The sequence below is a fragment of the Octopus sinensis genome, linkage group LG27 (genome assembly GCF_006345805.1).
Source record: "Octopus sinensis linkage group LG27, ASM634580v1, whole genome shotgun sequence".
In the NCBI taxonomy this organism is placed as follows: Eukaryota; Metazoa; Mollusca; class Cephalopoda; order Octopoda; family Octopodidae; genus Octopus; species Octopus sinensis.
In genome coordinates, this window is record NC_043023.1 from 14,873,660 (window position 1) to 14,897,003 (window position 23,344).

At 41.1% G+C, this 23,344-nt stretch overlaps 1 protein-coding gene across 6 annotated transcripts in view; it reads right to left on the reverse strand.

The window, feature by feature from the left end:
• Nucleotides 1-23,344, reverse strand: part of LOC115225096 (histone acetyltransferase KAT6B) — a 155,618-nt gene that overhangs the window by 47,262 nt on the left and 85,012 nt on the right. For all 6 annotated transcript variants that reach the window (XM_029796023.2, XM_029796021.2, XM_036513985.1 and 3 more), the window contains 6 exons: nt 11,239-11,381; nt 9,936-10,285; nt 7,036-7,108; nt 3,976-4,206; nt 2,110-2,203; nt 628-774 (listed from right to left, as the gene is read on the reverse strand). In XM_029796023.2, the coding sequence (XP_029651883.2) occupies nt 628-774; nt 2,110-2,203; nt 3,976-4,206; nt 7,036-7,108; nt 9,936-10,285; nt 11,239-11,381 (1,038 nt within the window). The remainder of the gene's footprint in view (nt 1-627; nt 775-2,109; nt 2,204-3,975; nt 4,207-7,035; nt 7,109-9,935; nt 10,286-11,238; nt 11,382-23,344) is intronic.

Consider the following 23,344-nt stretch of genomic DNA (forward strand, 5'->3'; position numbering starts at 1 on the left):
GGGCAACGAGAGACAAGAGAGGCAACGAGAGGCGAGAGGGGAAACGATGGGCAAGAGGGGAAACGATGGGCAAGAGGGGAAACGATGGGCAAGAGGGAAAACGATGGGCAAGAGGGGAAACGATGGGCAAGAGGGGAAACGTGAAGCAAGAGGGGCAACGTGAAGCAAGAGGGGCAACGTGAAGCAAGAGGGGCAACGTGAAGCAAGAGGGGCAACATGAAGCAAGAGGGGAAACTATGGGCAAGAGGGGAAACTATGGGCAAGAGGGGAAACGATGGGCAAGAGGGGAAACGATGGGCGAGAGGGGCAACAAGAGGCATGAAGGGCAACGAGAGTAGAGAGAATGAGGCTAGAGGGGGGAAATGAGGTGAGAGGGGGAAGGGCAGGAGATGGGTAGAGAGAACAGGAGGTAAAGGAGAAAAGGAGAGATGAGCATGAGACAGAGAGAGAGAAAGACAAACACAAGACAGAAAGAGAGAGAGAAAGCAAGAGATGCAGAAATTATACATATGGGGTGAATAAAAGCACACTGACAAGATGGTTAAATGCTATGTAATAAATTTCAGTTCAATTCATTATTTAAAGTTGAGACAGAAAGACAGAGGGAAGTAGGCTGGACTCACTGACCTTTTATCGTGACCTTGGTGTCATTGGACTTGTACAGGTATTCAATCATGATGCTCTTCCAGTAGGACTGATAGCTAACTTTACCCAATTCTGACAGGGGCTTTTCTGGTGAGCCAGGCTGACCTTCCACACGTGACAGCAGATAACCTACAACAAAGAGACAACATTGATTAACATTGTTAGCCGGTGGTGGTCATCTTAACTTCCACTGACTCTTTATTCAATATCCATTATCATACCCACCTTCGTCCAGTCCCACCCCCATACTTGCATGGGCCAGACAGAATGGATTGAGGCAGATGAAACCATTATTCTACGCTAATTTAGTTTCATTTTGTCAAGCTTCCTTTTCAGTTTGTAAGGTAGAAATTTAAATGTAATAAAATGCTTTAAAAGAAATTTAAAGTGCCTACGTGATAACTGTAAACCTACTTTTGGCCACCCTGTATGTACGGTGTGTGTGTGTGTGTGTATATATATATATATATATATATATATATATATATATATAATATTATATATATATAATATTTTATATTCAATATTTCATCTATTCAATAAGACAATCAATACTTCATTTCATTTTACTATATCCTTAAAATCCTTAATGTTTTAGCCCGAAGGCTAAATAATATATATATATTATAAATAATATATATATTATATATATATAATCATCATCATCATCGTTTAGCGTCCGTTTTCCATGCTAGCATGGGTTGGATGGTTCTACTGAGGTCTGTGAAGCCAGAAGGCTTCATCAGGCCCAGTCAAATCTGGCAGTGTTTCTACGGCTGGATGCCCTTCCTAACGCCAACCACTCCATGAGTGTAGTGGGTGCTTTTTACGTGCCACCCACACAGGTGCCAGACAGAGCTGGCAAACGGCCACGAACGGATGGTGCTTTTTATGTGCCACAGGCATGAGGGCCAGGCGAGGCTGGCAACGGACACGAACGGATGGTGCTTTTTACGTGCCATCGGCACGAGGCCAGTCGGGGCGGTGCTGGCAACGGTCGCGAAACAGAAGGTTTTCTTACATGCCACCGGCACTGGAAACACATCTGCAATTTCCATTGATCGATTTCGATTCTGATAATATATATATTATTTATACTATATATTCTATATTCCACATTAATATTATAAAGAATATAAATAAAACATAAAAAACAGACAGTTGGAATTCCCTTGAATAATATATATATATACACACATACATGTGAGGGAGTGCTGCAAATTTCCTGGCTTTAAGGGTATCGCGAACGACCTATTGGCCCAACCATCTAAGTTCTTTCACAGGGCTTAGAAAAACTGAGGGACCACGGCAGAAACATGCAAAATAAAATTATAATTAAGTGATCCTCCGGTATCATTTTTTACCCAAAACCAGGAATTTTTCAGCAACCCCTCATATGTAAACACACAAATTTTCTGTGGAGGTGTGTTTGTATATGCAGTAATGAGATCGAGTCAAACTTACTAAAGTCAATGAGAAACCGGCCATAGCCTTTTCTTTGATACGGGGGTATTGTCATTATACAGGAAACATTGTATTTCTGTTGGCAGTGCTTCTCCTGAAAGAGACAGAAAAAAACAAAACAGTTACCATGGTAACAAAAAACATAGTTCATAGTTAACAAAATTACTAAATTATCGCAAAACTAGTCCAGTGATCATCATCATCATCATCAACATCATCAACATCATCATCATCATCAACATCATCATCTTAACAGCCGCTTTTCTATGCTTGCATGGGTTGAATGGAATTTGCTGAGAAAAAGTTTTCTACAATTTGCAGCATGCCCTCACCGGTTTCCCAGCAAGGTGATCTTTCCTTACGGCCAGGCATGTTTTTGCAGGATATAGGAAACGACACTGCTTGTATGACAGTGACACTCATTTACAGCTAAAACATGATGCCAAAATACTGAAACACAAACATACACACATACATGTATCATTAAATACAGACACATGTGCGTATGTCTGCATCATTATCATCATCATCATTATTACTTAGCATCTGCTTTCCACACGGACATGGGTTAGATGGCTCAACTGGAACTCATAAACCGAGGGAACTGCACCAGATCCCAGTCTGAATCTGGCATGGTTTCTATGACTGTATAGCGGCGATCTGGCAGAAACGTTAGCGCGCCGGGAGAAATGTTCAGCGGTATTTCGTCTGACGTTACGTTGTGAGTTCAAATTCCGCCGAGGTCGACTTTGCCTTTCATCCTTTCGGGGTCGATAAATTGAGTACCAGTAACGCACTGGGGTCGATGTATTCGACTTAATACCTATGTCTGTCCTTGTTTGTCCCCTCTGTGTTTAGCCCCTTGTGGGTAATAAAGAAATAGGTTTCTATGACTGTATGCCCTTCCTAACACCAACCACTCCAAGAGTGTAATGGGTGCTTTTTACGTACCACCGGCACAGGTGCTTTTACGTTCCACAATTATGATCATACCTGGCTTGACGAGTCTTCTCAAGCACAGCATATCCCCAATTTCACTTGGCTCGACAAGTCTTAGTGTGGGTCAATGGTAAAAGCCCTCTTCGATCACAAATGACCTTAGGATTGCACCTAGAAAGTTGCTTTCCGGCACACAAGTCCAGGCAAGGTTGTTTATGGTAGACCAGCAGTCGCCCATGCATACCAGCCTTCCATCTCAACACCATTATATATACATCGGGTAAAGGCTAAAGACCCCCTTCAGTCATAAATGAGCAGGTTATAGCACCTAGAAAGTAACTCTCCAAGGAACAAGTCCAGGAAAGGTTGTCTATGGAAGACCAGCAGTCACCCATACATACCTATTTCTTTACTACCCACAAGGGGCTAAACACCGATGAGACAAACAAGGACAGACAGATGGGTTAAGTCGATTATATCGACCCCAGTGCGTAACTGGTACTTAATTTATCGACCCCGAAAGGATGAAAGGCAAAGTCGACCTCGGCAGAATTTGAACTCAGAACGTAACAGCAAAGGAAATATGGCTATGCTTTTCGCCCGGCGTGCTAACATTTCTGCCAGCTCGTCACCCATACATACCAGCCTCCCTTCTCCATTACACCAATGTTATCCAAGGGAAAGGCAAAGGGGCCGATACAGCTTGGCACCTGTGATGTCGCAACTCATTTCTACAGCTGAGTGAACTCGTGCAACATAAAATACAGTCTTGTAGAAGATCACAACATGCAGCCCAGTCCAGAAATTGAACTCACTACCTCATGATTGTCAGCCCAATGCTCTAACCACTGAGCCATGCACCTCAAAAAAAAAAAAAAAAAAAATGGTTGTTGATTTCTGACGAAGAGTGACATAAAAAGAACCTACCTTGGAGAAATAACCAATAATGTGACATCCTGAGTTGTCATTAAAGGTGAGAACGTAAAATAGAAACGGTTCGACATCATAGTAGAGAGTCTTGTGGTCAAGAAATAACTTGGCCAACAGGCACAGATTTTGGCAATAGATCTTGCTGACATTACCATCGACTTCAAAGACTGACAGCTCATCTTTACGGTAGATCTCGTTGGCAGGCGGATGATCTAAACCACATTTATCCTAAGGAATAGAGGGAAAAGAGAGAAACAAAAGGGAAAATTAGAAACAGGCTTCAGGAGAGAAAAACGAAATTGGTGTTTGGTTGGGTTGTGAATGCAGGTGAGAACTGGAGAGAGAGAAAGAACGAGTGAGAGAGAGAGAATGACAGAGAGAGAGAGAATGACAGAGAGAGAGAGAATGACAGAGAGAGAGAGAGAATAACAAAGAGAGAGAGAGAATGACAGAGAGAGAGAGAATGACAGAGAGAGAGAGAATGACAGAGAGAGAGAGAATGACAGAGAGAGAGAGAATGACAGAGAGAGAGAGAATGACAGAGAGAGAGAGAATGACAGAGAGAGAGAGATGACAGAGAGAGAGAGAATGACAGAGAGAGAGAGAATGACAGAGAGACAGAAATGAAAGGAGAGAGAGAGAGAGAGAGAGAATGACAGAGAGAGAGAGAATGACCAGAGAGGAGAGAGAATGACAGAGAGAGAGAGAGAGAGAATAAACAAAGCGGAGAGAGAGAATGACAGAGAGAGAGAGAGAATAAAACAAAGAGAGAGAGAGAATGACAGAGAGAGAGAGAATGACAGAGAGAGAGAAGAGAGAGGAGAGAATTGACACAGAGAGAGAGAATGACAGAGAGAGAGAGAATAACAAAGAGAGAGAGAATGACAGAGAGAGAGAGAATGACAGAGAGAGAGAATGACAGAGAGAGAGAATGACAGAGAGAGAGAAGAGAGAGAGAGAGAATGACAGAAGAGAGAATGACAGAGAGAGAGAGACATGACAGAGAGAGAGAGAATACAGAGAGAGAGAGATGACAGAGAAGAGAGAATACAAAGAGAGAGAGAGAATGACAGAGAGAGAGAATGACAGAGAGAGAGAGAATGACAGAGAGAGAGAGAATAACAAAGAGAGAGAGAGAGAATAACAAAGAGAGAGAGAATGACAGAGAGAGAGAGAATGACAGAGAGAGAGAAGGAGAGAATGACAGAGAGAGAGAGAGAAATAAACAGGCAGACAAAGAGAGACAGGGAGATAGAAGAGTGACAAAGAGAGACAAAGAGAGACAGAGAAAAGAGAGAGAAAGAAAGAGAGACAGAAAAAAAGAGAAGGACAGACAGAGAAATGACAGAGAGAGGGAGAAAAAGAGAAATAGAGTGTGTGAGCGTGTACGCATGCACACGTGTGAAATATAGAGCATGAACAGAAAAGATTAGGAAAAAGTGTGTGAGTGTGTGTGTGTATGAGAGAGAGAGAGAGAGAATGTATATGTGAATGTAAGAAAGAGAGAAACAGAGTGAGTGTAAGAGAGAGAATTTCAATGTGTGGGAGAGAGTGTGAATGAAAGAAGATAGTGAGAGACAACGTCATCATCATCATCGTTTAGTGTCCGCTTTCCATGCTAGCATGGGTTGGACGGTTCAACTGGGGTCTGGGAAGCCCAGAGGCTGCACCAGGCCCAGTCTGATCTGGCAGTGTTTCTACGGCTGGATGCCAGATCAGACTGGGCCTGGTGCAGCCTTCTGGCTTCCTAGACCCCAGTTGAACCGTCCAACCCATGCTAGCATGGAAAGCGGATGCTAAACGATGATGATGATGGTGACGTAAGAGACAAATTGGGTAAGTAAAAAAAAAAGGGACAGTGAACTGGGATAAATGGAATGCAGAAATAGAGGCAGTAAATATGCAGAAAAATCAAATTTAACCCTTTAACTCTTTTGGATATCAAACTGTCTGAGGCAGCCCTTGGTTTTATGACATAAACCTCCTGTTTTAAAGTCATCATCATCATTGTTTAACATCTGCCTTCCATGCTGGCATGGGTTGGACGGTTTGATAGGAACCGGCACCAGACTTCTATGTCTGTTTTGGCATGGTTTTTACAGATGGATGTCCTTTCTATCACCAGCCATCCCAAAGAGTGGATTGAGTGCTTTCTACATGGCACCAGCACAGGCGAGGTCAGTTTTGGAAAGGTCTTTACAGCTGGATGCCCTTCCAAATGCCAACCACTTTACAATGTGGACCGAGTGCTTATTACATGGCACCAGCACAAATGTGGTCAGTTTTGGCAAGGTTTTTACAGCTGGATGTCCTTCCAAATGCCAACCACTTCACAATGTGGGCTGGATGCATTTTTTTTTTTTTACATGGCACCAGCACTCGCAGGGTCACCAAGTAACTGGCAAGACAAAGACATTTTGAGAAGGGAGGAGGGCATTGAAGGAGATGATCTTGTGTTAGATGATGAAAGGTTATAGTGAAACAGAGAGACAGAAACAGGTGTCTTGCTGTAAGAGGAGGGGACATGGTTACCCAGCTGATCTAAATTAAAACCATCAAAATTTCTTATTAACTTGTATTCTATAGTTCAGCTTAACCACTTGATGCTGGTATTATCAAACAAAATGCCCCAAAAAGCTACACGTTTGCATTATGTTATATATACAATAATAATGAAGGACGTTACCGTATACATTTTTACAAACTAAGGACATTATATAGACCTCATTGACTCAAGTTAGAGAAGGGGTGCGTATTATACACAAGGTTTAGGTTTTTCAGAGGTACAGCTCCCTAAAAATCCCCTGCGTATTATACTCAAGGGTGGACTATACTCGAGGATTTACGATAATTCAAATCAATGTACATCAATACTCATTACATCTGATAGACTAATCTGAGTGTTAAAGGGTTAAGAAAAAGGACCTCTTTTAGCTTTTTGCCCATTTCACAACCTTTCCCCACCAATTAAGGGTTAGAAGATATACATGCAACCTTTTCTCGACCAATTAAGGGTCGAAAGACAACAAAGGAAGCCAATATCCAGGCACCACTTACCATGTGTCTCTGTAGTATGCTCCGACTTTTCATAAACTTTAAACAAAATTCACATATGTACAATTTTGGTAATCTGGAAAGCAAAAGAGAAAACATCATTAAGAGAGGACTAATTACAGCTAAAGTAATTTATTTTCTTCGTTTTGGGATTTGGATTGCAAGATTCTTTATATGAGTATTGTAGCATATTCTGTTGTGTCTGGGGAGAGTCATTTTCTTTTTGTGACTTATAAATAACAGACAGAGTCAAGACTATTGAAAAGGTTGGAAGACACAATGAAAATTTTAGGAAAATAAAAGTAAGAAATAAGTGGAAATTTTACCGGTGAGTGTGTTACATTAGAAGGCACAAAAAGAAAGTGACTCTCTCCAGACACAACAGAATAATTAATTTTCATTATGTTACAATTAGTAAGAGGCTGCCAGTTCACTCCTACTGTGCAGCAGCATTTTGGACAGGTGTCTTTACGTGATTGCTTTGGGGGTGTTGAACGCCTTTCCAGTGAAAAGGCATCTCTCTGCCCTCATACGTGTGTGTGTGTATGTGGCGAGAGAGAGTTCAAGCGAGAGAGGAGAGAGCAAGCAAAAGAGAAGAGAGAGAGAACATAAGCAAAAGAAAGTGGAGAATAGTATTAGTAAGAAATAAAGAACCCCCTTCGGTCACGAATGACCATGAGGTTGAGCCTGCAATGTTCCCCTCCAAGGTACGAGTCTGGGAAAAGTTGTTCGTGGAAGACCAACAGTTGCTCCTGCATACCCCCCCCACACTGATGTTATCCAAGGGAAAGGCAAAGGGGCCAATACAGCTTGGCACCAGTGACGTCACAACCCATTTCTACAGATGAGTGAACTGGAGCAACGTGAAATAAAAGGTCTTGCTCAGGAACACAACACACAGCCTGGTCCAGGAATCAAACTCACAACCTCACGATCGTCAGCTCGATGCTCTAACCACTGAGCCATGTGCCTTCAGTTAGTAGTAGTGGTGGTGGTGGTAGTGGTGGTGGTAGTAGTAGTGTGGTGGTAGTAGTAGTGGTGGTGGTAGTAATAGTGGTGGTAGTAATAGTGGTAGTAGTAGTAGTGGTGGTAGTGGTGGTGGTAGTGGTGGTGGTAGTGGTGGTGGTAGTAGTTATGGTAGTAGTGATGGTAGTGGTGGTAGTGGTGATGGTAGTGGTGAAGGTAGTAGTGATGGTAGTAGTGATGGTAGTAGTGATGGTAGTAGTGATGGTAGTAGTGATGGTAGTAGTGATGGTAGTAGTGGTGGTAGTAGCGGTGGTAGTAGCGGTGGTAGTAGCGATGGTAGTGGTGATGGTAGTGGTGGTAGTGGTGATGGTAGTGGTGAAGGTAGTAGTGATGGTAGTGGTGATGGTAGTAGTGGTGGTAGTGATGGTAGTAGTGATGGTAGTGGTGATGGTAGTGGTGAAGGTAGTAGTGATGGTAGTAGTGGTGGTAGTGATGGTAGTAGTGATGGTAGTGGTGGTAGTGGTGATGGTAGTAGTGGTGGTAGTGATGGTAGTAGTGGTGGTAGTGATGGTAGTAGTGGTGGTAGTGGTGATGGTAGTAGTGGTGGTAGTGATGGTAGTGGTGATGGTAGTGGTGAAGGTAGTAGTGATGGTAGTAGTGGTGGTAGTGTGGTAGTAGTGGTGGTAGTAGTGGTGGTAGTGATGGTAGTAGTGGTGGTAGTGATGGTAGTAGTGGTGGTAGTGGTGATGGTAGTAGTGGTGGTAGTAGTGATGGTAGTAGTGGTGGTAGTAGTGGTGGTAGTGATGGTAGTAGTGGTGGTAGTGATGGTAGTAGTGGTGGTAGTAGTGGTGGTAGTAGTGGTGGTAGTGATGGTAGTAGTGGTGGTGGTGATGGTAGTGGTGGTAGTGGTGATGGTAGTAGTGGTGGTAGTAGTGATGGTAGTAGTGGTGGTAGTAGTGATGGTAGTAGTGATGGTAGTAGTGGTGGTAGTGATGGTAGTAGTGGTGGTAGTAGTGGTGGTAGTAGTGGTGGTAGTGGTGATGGTAGTAGTGGTGGTAGTAGTGGTGGTAGTGATGGTAGTGGTGGTGGTAGTGGTGATGGTAGTGGTGGTAGTGATGGTGGTAGTGGTGGTAGTGATGGTAGTAGTGGTGGTAGTGATGGTAGTAGTGATGGTAGTAGTGGTGGTAGTGATGGTAGTAGTGGTGGTAGTGGTGTGGTAGTAGTGGTGGTAGTGGTGGTAGTGATGGTAGTAGTGGTGGTAGTGGTGGTAGTGATGGTAGTAGTGGTGGTAGTGGTGATGGTAGTAGTGGTGGTAGTAGTGGTGGTAGTGATGGTAGTAGTGGTGGTAGTGATGGTAGTAGGGGTGGTAGTGGTGATGGTAGTAGCGATGGTAGTAGTGGTGGTAGTGGTGGTAGTGGCGATGGTAGTAGTGGTGGTAGTGGCGATGGTAGTAGTGTGGTAGTGGCGATGGTAGTAGTGGTGGTAGTGGCGATGGTAGTAGTGGGGTAGTGGTGATGGTAGTAGTGGTGGTAGTGGTGATGGTAGTGGTGGTAGTGGTGATGGTAGTAGTGGTGGTAGTGGTGATGGTAGTAGTGGTGGTAGTGGTGATGGTAGTAGTGGTGGTAGTGGTGATGGTAGTAGTGGTGGTAGTGGTGATGGTAGTAGTGGTGGTAGTGGTGATGGTAGTAGTGGGGGGTAGTGGTGGATGGTAGTAGTGGTGGTAGTGGTGATGGTAGTAGTGGTGGTAGTGGTGATGGTAGTAGTGGTGGTAGTAGTGATGGTAGTGGTGGTAGTGGTGATGGTAGTGGTGAAGGTAGTAGTAATGGTAGTAGCGATGGTAGTAGCGATGGTAGTAGTGACGGTAGTAATAGTGGTAGTAGTAGTATTAGCAGCAGTGGTGGTGGTGGTGATAGTAGTAGTAGTAAAACTACACAAACCTGGCATATTCTTGAGGGTATGGCGAAGAGTACCAGGTCTGAATTTCATATTTGCCAAACTCTATGCATGGTGGAAAGCGTCCCTGAGTGTCTGGAGGTGTGTGTGATGATGAGGAGGAGGTGGAGGAAGAGGAGGAAGAGGACGATGATAGGGGTGAACTTGGACAGGTGGGCATCGCAGTGCTCATCGCAGCAGCAGTGGTTGCCGTGGTGACTGTTGTCGTCGCCGTCGTCGTTGCGGTCGCCGCCCCAGCCGCAGCAGTGCTGCTCGACGCCATATTGGTGCTGGCATCCGTTGCCTCGCTGCCACTGCCACCAGACGTCTTCTTGTCGGACCCATTACACGAAGCCTGAAAATAGAAACGAAACATTACATTAGGTTATGGGTATTGGTTTTAATCCAGGGTTTCCCAACCATTTTTTTGCCTATGGACCCCTCTGGCTCCCATTTTACTCTGGTGGACCCCAACCAATGCCATTTGATGTTTAACCCTATTTCTTTACTACCCACAAGGGGCTAAACACAGAGAGGACAAACAAGGACAGACAAACGGATTAAGTCGATTATATCGACCCCAGTGCATAACTGGTACTTATTTAATCGACCCCAAAAGCATGAGAGGCAAAGTCGACATCGGAGGAATTTGAACCCAGAACGTAGCGGCAGACGAAATACCTATTTCTTTACTACCCACAAGGGGCTAAACACAGGGAGGACAAACAACGACAGACAAACGGATTAAGTCGATTACATCAATCCCCAGTGCATAACTGGTACTTATTTAATCGACCCACAAAGGATGAAAGGCAAAGTCGACCTCGACGGAATTTGAACTCAGAAAGTAGCAGCAGACGAAATACCGCTAGGCATTTCGCCCGGCATGCTAACGCTTCTGCCAGCTCGCCGCCTTTTTGATGTTTAACCTTTTCAGCCATCATCATCATCATCATTTAACATCCATTTTCCTTGCTACCATGGGTTGGACAGGTTCTCTTAGAACTGATAAGCCAGCAAGCTGCACCAGGTTCCAGTTTAATTTGGCATGGTTTCTATGGTTGAATGCCCTTCCTAACGCCAACCACTCAAGAGTGTAGATGTAGAGACTCAAATACCTTAGGAATGAGACCCCAGGTTCAAAATTTCCCCAAGACACCTGATGAAAGCTGGAGAGCATATCAGCCGAAACGTGTTAACAACAAACAAGATGAGGAGAAATATCCGTCAAATGTAAATATTGTACATAATTCCTCATCTCTTAAATATGTAACTGTATTCCTATAACACTGATTATTTTTCTCTTACCTCAAAGAGAGCCTGCTGGGCCTTTTCCTGAGCTCGTTTAAATAAATCAACATCCTTCTCGGTGACCCCAGGGGGCAGGGCTAGCGCTGCAGCGGCGGCTGCTGCCGCTGCTGCTGCTGCTGCTCGGTTGGTCTCTGCTGAATCTGAAAATAAACAGATAACAGTTATTCATATAATAAACATACGCAGATATAGAATTAGATAAACGTATATGTACACACAAAAATTACATACATATAATTATTAATCAATACCCACATATGTGTATACATTGTGTTTGTGTGTGTGTATCATATATACATATATATAATTATTAATTAACATTAATCAATAATTATAATATATTAATTAATAGCCACATGTGTGTATATGCATATAAATACATACAAATTGTAAATTAATGATTATGTATCCATGTATGTTTATATTTTTTTGGTAATTTTAATAAGGAATGGTCAAATAGCCCACTGATCAATGTAGTACTCAATACATTCCTAAACACAGAGTATATTATATTTGTTTTCATATGGGACCATACAATGAGCACACTGTTTCATAAGCTACACACGATCATCAGTGGAGATCAAAAATGACTTCAGAGAAATATTTCACAAACATTTCTATATGAATCATATTAGAAAAATAAAGGGGACGAAAAAAAAAACTGAAAAAAATTATCTAAGTTTAGGAGAAATTATTTGAAGCACATAGGTATAAAGATATAGTGGATAGTGTTATCATAGGAGTGAATTTTAGTAGGGAGCAAAAAGGGACAAATATGGAGTTCAGGGAAAGGAAGAAGGCAAGAGAAAAGAGGCAACATCACTCGTGACATATCTAACAGTTAAATAATTTTGGAGTGGCTGTGTGGTAAGTAGCTTGCTTACCAACCACATGGTTCCGGGTTCAGTCCCACTGCATGGCACCTTGAGCAAGTGTCTTCTACTATAGCCTCGGGCCGACCAAAGCCTTGTGAGTGGATTTGGTAGACAGAAACTGAAAGAAGCCTGTCACGCGCGTGCGTGCGTGTGCGCGTCTGTGTTTGTCCCCCCACAACATCGCTTGACAACCGATGCTGGTGTGTTTACGTCCCCATAACTTAGTGGTTTGGCAAGAGACAGACAGAATAAGTACTAGGCTTGCAAAGAATAAGTCCTGGGGTCGATTTGCTCAACTAAAGGCGGCGCTCCAGCGTGGCCAGAGTCAAATGACTAAAACAAGTAAAAGAGTAAAAGATGTGTGTGTGTGGAGGCACATGGACTGGTGTCCCATCCAGCTGGGGAACACATACGCCATGGAAACCAGGAAAACGGGCCCATAAGCCTGGCTAGGCTTTAAAAGGGCGCATTTATATATGTATGTATGTATGTGTGCGTGTGTGTGTGTGTATTTTCTTTTCCTTTCTAAATGTTAGTCATTTCACTGCAGCCATGCTGGGCAAATGCCTTGAAGAATGTTTAGTTGCATGAATCAACTCCAGTAGTTCTCTTTTACTCTTTTACTTGTTTCAGTCATTTGACTGCGGCCATGCTGGAGCACCGCCTTTAGTCGAGCAACTCAACCCCGGGACTTATTCTTTTTGTAAGCCCAGTACTTATTCTATCGGTCTCTTTTTGCCGAACCGCTAAGTAACGGGGACATAAACACACCAGCATCGGTTGTCAAGCAATGCTAGGGGGACAAACACAGACACACAAACACACACACGCATATATATATATATATATATATATATATATACATATATACGACGGGCTTCTTTCAGTTCCTGTCTACCAAATCCACTCACAAGGCTTTGGTCGGCCCGAGGCTATAGTAGAAGACACTTGCCCAAGGTGCCACGCAGTGGAACTGAACCCAGAACCATGTGGCTGGTAAACAAGCTACTTACCACACAACCACTCCTGCGCCTAGTTGTTTTGTTTTTTTTCAGCATGGCATTATCAGTCTCTTTTCACTGAACCACTAAGTCACAGGAAAGTAAACAAACACCAACTGTCAAGTAGTGGTGGGGAACAAACACACACACACACACATACATGCACAGACACGTTACGGAATTTTTCCAGTTTCTGTCTACCAAATCCACTCGGTCAAAAGCGAAAGTAGAAAACACATCCCCAAGATGGCACACAGTAGGACTGAACCTGGAACCATGTGGTTGGGAAGCAAGCATCTTACCACACAGCCATACCTACACCTGTGTGTGTGCGTGTGTGTATAATAGATATAATCAAATATGTTTGGCGTGTGTGTGTGTGTGTGTGTGTGTGTGTGTGTGTGTGAAACAAATTCACGATTCATTAAAATTATCTCTAACTAGAGGATGTCATAATTACCAAATTGCAATTAAAACTAGTTCCACAGGAGGAAGGGAGATAATCCCTAGATTCAAGAACTCTCCAAAACTAACCTGCCGCTATGGAAAGGGGCAAATTTATTACCCAGAGATAAGAAGGACTGTTGTGGGCATGTGCTTCGGCTTCAATAACCATCGTCAGCACAACCTCCTTAACTCATCAACAGCAGCCAAGAGACAGCTATTTCATAGAAAGAGAACAGGTTGAAGGTGTAAATTCACAAGATTATCTCCCCTTTGCAGATAGAGTTGTCTTATTTGCCATGTAATAATTATCACATATTTTAGAGGCAAAAAATACCGAACCACATGGTTTAAGGTTCAATCCCACTGCATGGCACCTTGAGCAACTGTCTTCTACTATAGCTGGGTTTCCCACCCCTTGAGGGTGCAAGATAGCAGGGATGGATTTATAGGGGAACAAAGAGGGCAATTGCCCTGGGTACCTTTATTCTTATATAAATTATTATTTTAAAGGGTGCATGAGCACATTAAAAGCTTTTAGGGGTGTGGGGCATAAAAAAGGTTGGGAACCCCTGCACTATAGCCTCAGGCCTACCAAAGGCCTTGTGAGTGGATCTGTCCTCTTATTTTCACATAATACATGTGTCCTTTTCCATAATGGCATGTCAGTTTTCGAGACCTTTTGAATCATGAAGTTATCTCCCCTCCAAGTGGAAATAGTCATAATTGCCATTTGGAGATTAATTATGACAAATCCTTTTTGGGGATCCACAGGAGTATTTTAAGGGTCCATAAAAAATGTTGCTCTACTGCAAGAAAGCTAAATTTCTTTCTCAAACTAGGCCTCACAGAAGCAATGACTAGTGACCGAGGCCTTTGGAAATATGCTGTGCGCGAGAAGACCCGGCAAGACAAGTGAGATCATAACCCGTGGCCTTTACCAAGGGTGTAGCCAGCCCACTTATGCATACCTTTCCTTCTTTGGAGACTAAACCCTGCTTGCAAAGACCTGTTGGGGCAAGTGAAATCAAAATTGAACCAAATTCGATGACTGGCACCCGTGCCAGTGGAGCACTAGCAGCACCATCAGAGCGGGATCACTGCCAGGGCAGCTGTCTGGCTTCTGTGCCAATGGCACGTAAAAAGCACCATTTGAGCGTGATCGTTACCAGCGTCGCCTTGTACTTATTCTATTGGTTTCTTTTTGCCAAACTGCTAGGTTACAGGGACGTAAACACACCAGAACTAGTTGTCAAGCAGTGGTGGTAGGACAAAACACTGACACAAAGATACACACACACACGTGTGTATATATATATATATATATATATATATATATTAGGGAGTAAATCCAAACTTACAGGGAAAAATTAGATTTAGGATTAAATCCAATTTTACAGTATAAATATATATATTAAATTAGAGATAAAACCACTATTAGGCAAATCAAATAATTTAAATTTTGAATTTTATATATTATATTAATTTATTTCTATGTTTTGGTTTATGTTTTTCACTGTTTGATTTGCCTTATAAATTAAAGTTAATATTTAACATTATAGTCGATTTCGATATAATCATATTTAATAATAGAGTTTATTATAAGTAAATTATTATTTTAGATTATATAGATTATTTATATCTTAAAAATATTGATTATATTTTAGGTTTTGAAACCACCTGAAGAATGTCTACTACTCAAAGATGTGATGAAAGAAGACATGAAACGATCGTAGTGGATATTAATAATTGTTAAATTTCTAAATAATATAAATTAATTTATGTATTGGCTTAAGTCTTTCTTTGTTTGATTTGCATAATAGTGGTTTTGTCTCTAATTTAATATAATATATATATATATATATATATATATATACATACATACACACATACATACATACACACAACGAGTTTCTTTTAGTTTCCATGTACCAAATGCACTCACAAGGCTTTCGTCGGCCAAAGGCTATAGTAGAAGGCACTTACCAAGGTGCCACGCAGTGGGACTGAACCTGGAACTATGACATTAGGAAATATATATAAATCCACATGTATATCATTTACTAATGAGCATCAGCAAGAAACTAAAGTGAAAGAAAAGCTGGAGCAATCTGGTACTCCCTAATGAAATGCAGATTACCGGGGGGCTGCCTGCTGGAAATTTGTAATCAACAATGTGATTAAGCATAAATTGTAATTATAACACAAAGGTAATTTAATTAAGTGAAACAGCGACATAGACAGCAGGCAAAGTTTCATGCAAATATGGCACAGGACCAAGATGCTTGGACGAAATCTAAGTCTAATATTTATAGACCACACCCAACAAACCAACATGTCAGTCAGCATGGAGGGGGAAGAGGAAAGAGAAAAAAAGATGCAGTCATTGATAGTGTGTGCTTCCCTGTGTGTGTGTGTGAAAATGTGTGAGGGTGAGAGAGTGTGTGTGTGTGTGAGATTGCATGTGTAAGAGGATGTGTGTGTGAGAGTGAGTGTATGAGAGAATGTGTATAAATGAGTGTATGAGAAAGAGAGAGTGTGTGAGAGAGTGAGGGGAATGTGAGAGTGCAAGAAAAAGAGAGAGAGAGGGAGGGAGTATGTGCATAAGAATGTGTGTGTGTGTGTGTGTGTGTGAGAGAAAGGAAGAATGTGTGTATGTGTGTGAAAGAGATAGAATGTGTGTGTGAGAAAGGAAGAATGTGTGAGTTTGTGTGTGTGTGCGAGAGAGATAGAATGTGTGTGAAAGAAAGGAAGTGTGTGTGTGTGTGTGTGTGTGTGTGTGTAAGAGAGATAGAATGTGTGTGTGTGTGAAAGAGATAGAATGTGTGTGTGAGAAAGGAAGAATGTGTGAGTTTGTGTGTGTGTGTGCGAGAGAGATAGAATGTGTGTGAAAGAAAGGAAGTGTGTGTGTGTGTGTGTGTGTGTGTGTGTGTGTGTATGAGAGATAGAATGTGTGTGTGAGAGAGAAAGGAAGAATGTGTATGTGTGTGAGAGAGAGATAGAATGTGTGTGAAAGAAAGGAAGAGTGTGTGTGTGTGTGTGTGTGAGAGAGATAGAATGTGTGTGTGAAAGAGATAGAATGTGTGTGAGAGAAAGGAAGAATGTGTGTGTGTGTGTGTGTGAGAGAGAAAGGAAGAATGTGTGTATGTGTGTGTGTGTGTGTGTGTGTGTGTGTGAGAGATAGAATGTGTGTGTGAAAGAGATAGAATGTGTGTGTGTGTGAGAGAGATAGAATGTGTGTGAGAGAAAGGAAGAATGTGTGTGTGTGTGTGTGTGTGAGCTTCTCAACAACAGACATGCAACAAGAAAAAAAAAATTTAACAAAAACACAAACAAGTTATACTCAAAACCAATGCAAACAGAAAGCAGAAAAGACAGAGAAAAACAAGGAGAGAGAGAGGGGGGGAGGGAGGGAGAGGGAGGGAGGGAGATTGGCAAGTCCATGCAGGAGAGGTGGTGGGAGGCAGAGGGGGGAGGGGGGGGGGGTGAAGTTGTATTGAGGTGGTGGCAGGGAAGGCAGGAGTGATGGAGAAACAGCAGTGGTGGTGGTGGTGGTGAGATGTGTAAAGAGAAAGAGAAAGAAGAGGAAGAGAGAGAGAGGAGAGAGAGAGAGAGAGAGAGAGAAGGGGTCATGCAAGTGTAAATGTGCCAGGACAAAACAGGGGTCGTGGAGGAGGAAATAGGGAGCCACAGCTGAATAAGGTTTACACAGCAACTAAATAAAAAAAAAAAAGGGGGGGGGGGACTAAGAACAACAAGGTAAAACAGCAGAGGGAGTAGGTGGTAATAATAGTAATAATAATAATTGTTGTTGTTGTTGTTGTGGTGGTGGTGGTGGTGGTGGTGGTGAGATGTGTAAAGAGAAAGAGAAAGAAGAGGAAGAGAGAGAGAGAGAGAGAGAGAGAGAGAGAGAAGGGGTCATGCAAGTGTAAATGTGCCAGGACAAAACAGGGGTCGTGGAGGAGGAAATAGGGAGCCACAGCTGAATAAGGTTTACACAGCAACTAAATAAAAAAAAAAAAGGGGGGGACTAAGAACAACAAGGTAAAACAGCAGAGGGAGTAGGTGGTAATAATAGTAATAATAATAATTGTGTTGTTGTTGTTGTGGTGGTGGTGGAAAATAATCTTATTCTGCTATAGGTAAAAGGCCTGAAATTTGGGGAGAGGAGGACTAGCCGATGACATGGACCCAGCGCTTAACTGGTATTGATTTCATCAACCCCGAAAGGAGGAAAATGTGATAGCAACGATAATCTATATAAAACTGAAGTTGTGTGAGAGTCTGTCTACTCCGATTTAGATTTCTAACTACTCCCACATTTTGCGGTGCAGTTTAACCAAAAGCGGGTATCTTATAGTCGTGATTCATATCGAGCCCTTCTGGGTATTAGCGCGTGTCTACGATGAGTCTACGATTTAAAAAAAAATTTACCATCATTTTTCCGCATTTTTAATGCATTTTTGCTCGGTTTATATAAGGGAAGTAACTCTCTAAAAATGCTTATATAGTTATTTCCCTTACAAACCCGAGCAACGCCGGGCGATACTGCTAGTGGAATTTAAAACCTAAAATTGAACAAAAAAAAAAGTCGAAAGCAAGAATTGAACCTCAGTACTTGAGCAGAGTTTTGTAAAATAGACCGTGAATGCCATGTGTGTGTGTGTGTGTGTGAGAGAAAGTGTGTGTCTAGAAAAGGTGTGTGGCTTAGTGGTTATGGTATCCGGCCCATGACTTGAAAGTCATGGGTTCAATACCTGCTGACATATTTGTCTTCCTCAGCAAGACATTCCATTTCATGCCGCTCCAGTCTACGCAGCTGGCGAAAATTGAGTTGTATCTATATTTCAAAGGGCCAGCCTCATTACTTCGTGTCATGCTGAATATCCCCGAGAATTACATCAAGGGTACGCGTGTCTGTGGAGCGCTCAGCCACTTATGTGTTAATTTCACAAGCAGGCTGTTCTATCGATCGGATGGCCAGCCTCGTTACTTTGTGTCATGCTGAATATCCCCGAGAGTTACATCAAGGGTACGCGTGTCTGTGGAGCACTCAGCCACTTATATGCTAATTTCACGAGCAGGCTGTTCTATCGATCGGATCAACAGGAATCTGTCGTCATAACCAACAGAGCCCCAGTGGTGTGTTCTGTCCTTGAGCAAGACACTTCATTCCACGTTGCTCCAGTCCACTCAGCTGGCGAAAATGAGTTACAGCTGTAATTCAAAGGGCCAGCCTTTTCGCACCCTGTGCCATGCTGAACCTCCTCGAGACTACATTAAGGGTATGCATGTCTGTTGAGTACTCAGTCACTTGTAAATTAATTTCAAAAGCAGGCTGTTCTGTTGATCAAATCAGCTGAAACCCTCATTCTTCATAATCAACGGAGGGCCAGTTTTTGTGTATCCTTGAGCAAGACAATTTATTTCATGTTTCCCTCCAAACCACTCAGCTTGCAAAAATGAACAGTACCCGTATTTCAAAAGGGTCAGGCACGTCAGGTGCAGGAGTGGCTGTGTGGTAAGTAGCTTGTTTACCAACCACATGGTTCCAGGTTCAGTCCCACTGCGTGGCACCTTGGGCAAGTGTCTTCTACTATAGCCTCGGGCCAACCAAAGCCTTGTGAGTGGATTTGGTAGACGGAAAACTGAAAGAAGCCCATCGTATATATGTGTGTGTGTATATATATATACGCGTGTGTGTGTGCTTGTGTGTCTGTGTTTGTCCTCCTAGCATTGCTTGACAACCGATGCTGGTGTGTTTATGTCCCCGTTACTTAGCGGTTCAGCAAAAGAGACCGATAGGATAAGTACTGGGCTTGCAAAAGAATAAGCCCCGGGGTCGAATTGCTCGATTAAAGGCAGTGCTCCAGCATGGCCGCAGTCAAATGACTGAAACAAGTAAAAGAGAGAGAGAGTAAAGAGTCAGATTGTGTCACGCTGAATCCCCAAGAACCACGCCAAGAGCACACATGGTGTCTGTGGAGCGCTCAGCCGCATGCACATTACTTTCACAAGCAGGTCATTCCGTTGATCAGATCAACTGGATCACACAGCGTTGTAACCAATGGGTTATCAGTCTCCGTGTGTGTGTATATATATGTGTGTATATATATAATATATATATATATATATGTGTGTATATATATATATATATATATATATAATATGTGTGTGTGTGTGTGTGTGTGTGTGTTGTGTGTGTGTGTGTGTGTATGTATATATATATATATAATATATATATATATATGTGTGTGTGTGTGTGTGTTGTGTGTGTGTATGGTAGAAGTTACAGAATGACTCAATGGCTGAAAAGTTCATGCATAGGCAGTGACCAGACTAGTTTCAAATCATGGCGTTTCTATATTTACACATTTCCAACACACAGAATTCTCAGCCTTTCAGTCATGCTGTAACTTTTGCCAATTATCAATAAAAAAAGCCGAGTGTATATATCATCATCATCATCATTCACCATCTGTTTTCTATGCTGGCATCGGTTAGACAGTCTGTCTGGAACAGGTAAGTCAGAGAGTAGTATACCAGGCTCCAGCGAGATGCACTTTCTTACGCCAACCACTCCAAAAGTGTAGTGGGTGCCTTTTATGCGTCACTGGCACGGGTGCCTTTTACAGGTCATCGGACCTGACCAGAATTACTATATCCCTTGGCTGTTTTGCATCACCAAACCTAAATACAGGGTGTTTGTAAATTACCTTTACAATTTAAGAAATTCAGGAAAAAGAAATAAAAAAAAATAAGGATAACTCAGCAGGTTGCGTGCCACAAATGGAACCCATATACGAGTGGTCTGATGTTTCAAATTAACACTATTTGTTTGCCTATGTTTTCCAATTAACTCTGTTAAGGTATCCTTATTTTCAATTTTTTCCACAAATATTTTTTCAAATTGTAAAGATAATTTATGGACACTCTGTATGTGTGTGCATGTATGTGTGTGTATGTATATATATATATATATATATATATATATACATACACACACAGACATACACACGTGTATACATATCATCCTCATCATCTTTTATCATCAGTTCTCGAAACAGGAATTGGCCAGCTATAGCACTGCATGGGCTCCATGTCTGCTTTGGCAAGATTTCTACGGTTGGATGCACTTCCTAACGCCAAATATATGTCTGTCTGTCTGTGTGCATGTAGTATTTAGTTAGGTTTCTTTTCATTCACATTTTAAGGTCAAGGTGACCGTTCATCCATTCAGGGGTTGATGAAGTAAAAAACACACCAATCAAGTAACAGGATCGACGACTTCAACTATCAGCCCACCCCAACATCCCACCATCAAATTTCAGGCCTTATGCCTACACCAGAAACATATATGTGTATATGGGTATGTATGTGAAATGATGTTTTAAATATTTTTATCGAGAGAAGCTAACAAAGTGACTCTAGGGTCAACAGTTTTGTGCATGCCTTGCACAAAACTATCAACAACTTTAGTCACTTTCTTAACTTTTGACAATTATATACACATACACACACACACACACACACAAATACAAATTGAGGGAGTGGAACAGGTAAAATGCAGCCTACATATGTTTCTTAGCCAGCAGATCCTCTAATGGAAGTTACACAACAAGGGTGGCTCAACTTAGATAATTTGAGCACCCCTCGTTGTACAAAGAGGTACAAACAGAAAAGCATTTTTCACAAAAGCAGCTTTATCTTCATCCTTCCAACCATAGCAATCACAAAAGTTCACTCGGCAAAACACACGCAACTAAGAATGGCTTCACAATGTCAATCATTTTATACTTCTTCAATAGATATCTGTTACTGTATCTGCCTGACGTTCTCTACTTTGCTTTCGTTTGCACTCACCGTTGAGTTCAAAGTGTAAGTGTGCATGTGTATGGGTATGTATGTATCAATAAAATCAGTACCAATCACATATTGAGATCAATTTTAGCCAATTTAACTCTTTAGCATTCAGGTTACACTGTCAAATGTAAAACCCATTTTTGGGATCTTTTCAGTTTGACCGGCAGTTTTTAACATAATTTCTAGGTCACTAAAAAAATTTAAACTTCGTATACTGGTAGAATGTGTTTATAAAACATCTTTTTCTCTTGGCTTTATTGAGAAAATTCTATACTTTGTAAGATATTTGGGATCTTTTCGGTTTGAACGGCAGTTTTTAACATAATTTCTAGGTAACTAAAAAATTTTAAACTTCGTATACTGGTAGAATGTGTTTATAAAACATCTTTTTCTCTTGGCTTTATTGAGAAAATTCTATACTTTGTAAGATATTTGGGATCTTTTCGGTTTGAACGGCAGTTTTTAACATAATTTCTAGGTAACTAAAAAATTTTAAACTTCGTATACTGGTAGAATGTTTATAAAACATTTTTTCTCTTGGCTTTATTGAGAAAATTCTATACTTTGTAAGATATTTGGGATCTTTTCGGTTTGAACGGCAGTTTTTAACATAATTTCTAGGTAACTAAAAAATTTTAAACTTCGTATACTGGTAGAATGTGTTTATAAAACATCTTTTTCTCTGGCTTTATTGAGAAAATTCTATACTTTGTAAGATATTTGGGATCTTTTCAGTTTGAACGGCAGTTTTTAACATAATTTCTAGGTAACTAAAAAATTTTAAACTTCGTTATACTGGTAGAATGTGTTTATAAAACATCTTTTTCTCTTGGCTTTATTGAGAAAATTCTATACTTTGTAAGATATTTGGATCTTTTCGGTTTGAACGGCAGTTTTTAACATAATTTCTAGGTAACTAAAAAAATTTAAACTTCGTTATACTGGTAGAATGTGTTTATAAAACATCTTTTTCTCTTGGCTTTATGAGAAAATTCTATACTTTGTAAGATATTTGGGATCTTTTCGGTTTGAACGGCAGTTTTTAACATAATTTCTAGGTAACTAAAAAATTTTAAACTTCGTATACTGGTAGAATGTGTATATAAAACACTCTTTTTCTCTTGGCTTTATTGAGAAAATTCTATACTTTGTAAGATATTTGGATCTTTTCAGTTTGAACGGCAGTTTTTAACATAATTTCTAGGTAACTAAAACATTTTAAACTTCGTATACTGGTAAATGTGTTTATAATAACATCTTTTTCTCTTGGCTTTATTGAGAAAATTCTATACTTGTGTAAGATATTGGGATCTTTTCGGTTTGAACGGCAGTTTTTAACATAATTTCTAGGTAACTAAAAAAATTTAAACTTCGTATACTGGTAGAATGTGTTTATAAAACATCTTTTTCTCTTGGCTTTATTGAGAAAATTCTATACTTTGTAAGATATTTGGGATCTTTTCGGTTTGAACGGCAGTTTTTAACATAATTTCTAGGTCACTAAAAAAATTTAAACTTCGTATACTGGTAGAATGTGTTTATAAAACATCTTTTTCTCTTGGCTTTATTGAGAAAATTCTATAGTTTGTAAGATATTTGTTCTTTCTTTTCTTCAATTTCTGCAATTTCAACCAATCAATGACGTCTATTGAGTTAAAAAGCATTCTGTGCCGTATGAATATGTCCCTCATTTAAGAAACAGATTGGGTTTATTTAAATTTCTGAAGGAAAAAAGATACCCTTCCCCCCACCCCTAACCCTAAAACAGATTGAAATGCAATAGATCGATACTAGGGTCATAATTATGGGTGACAATTTCATATGTAATGCTCATCTATTCCAGTTTTTAATTAATTTTTAATTAATTATGCAGTATCTCAAAGCTTTGGGATTTTGATGACGATGATTGGATAATTTTAG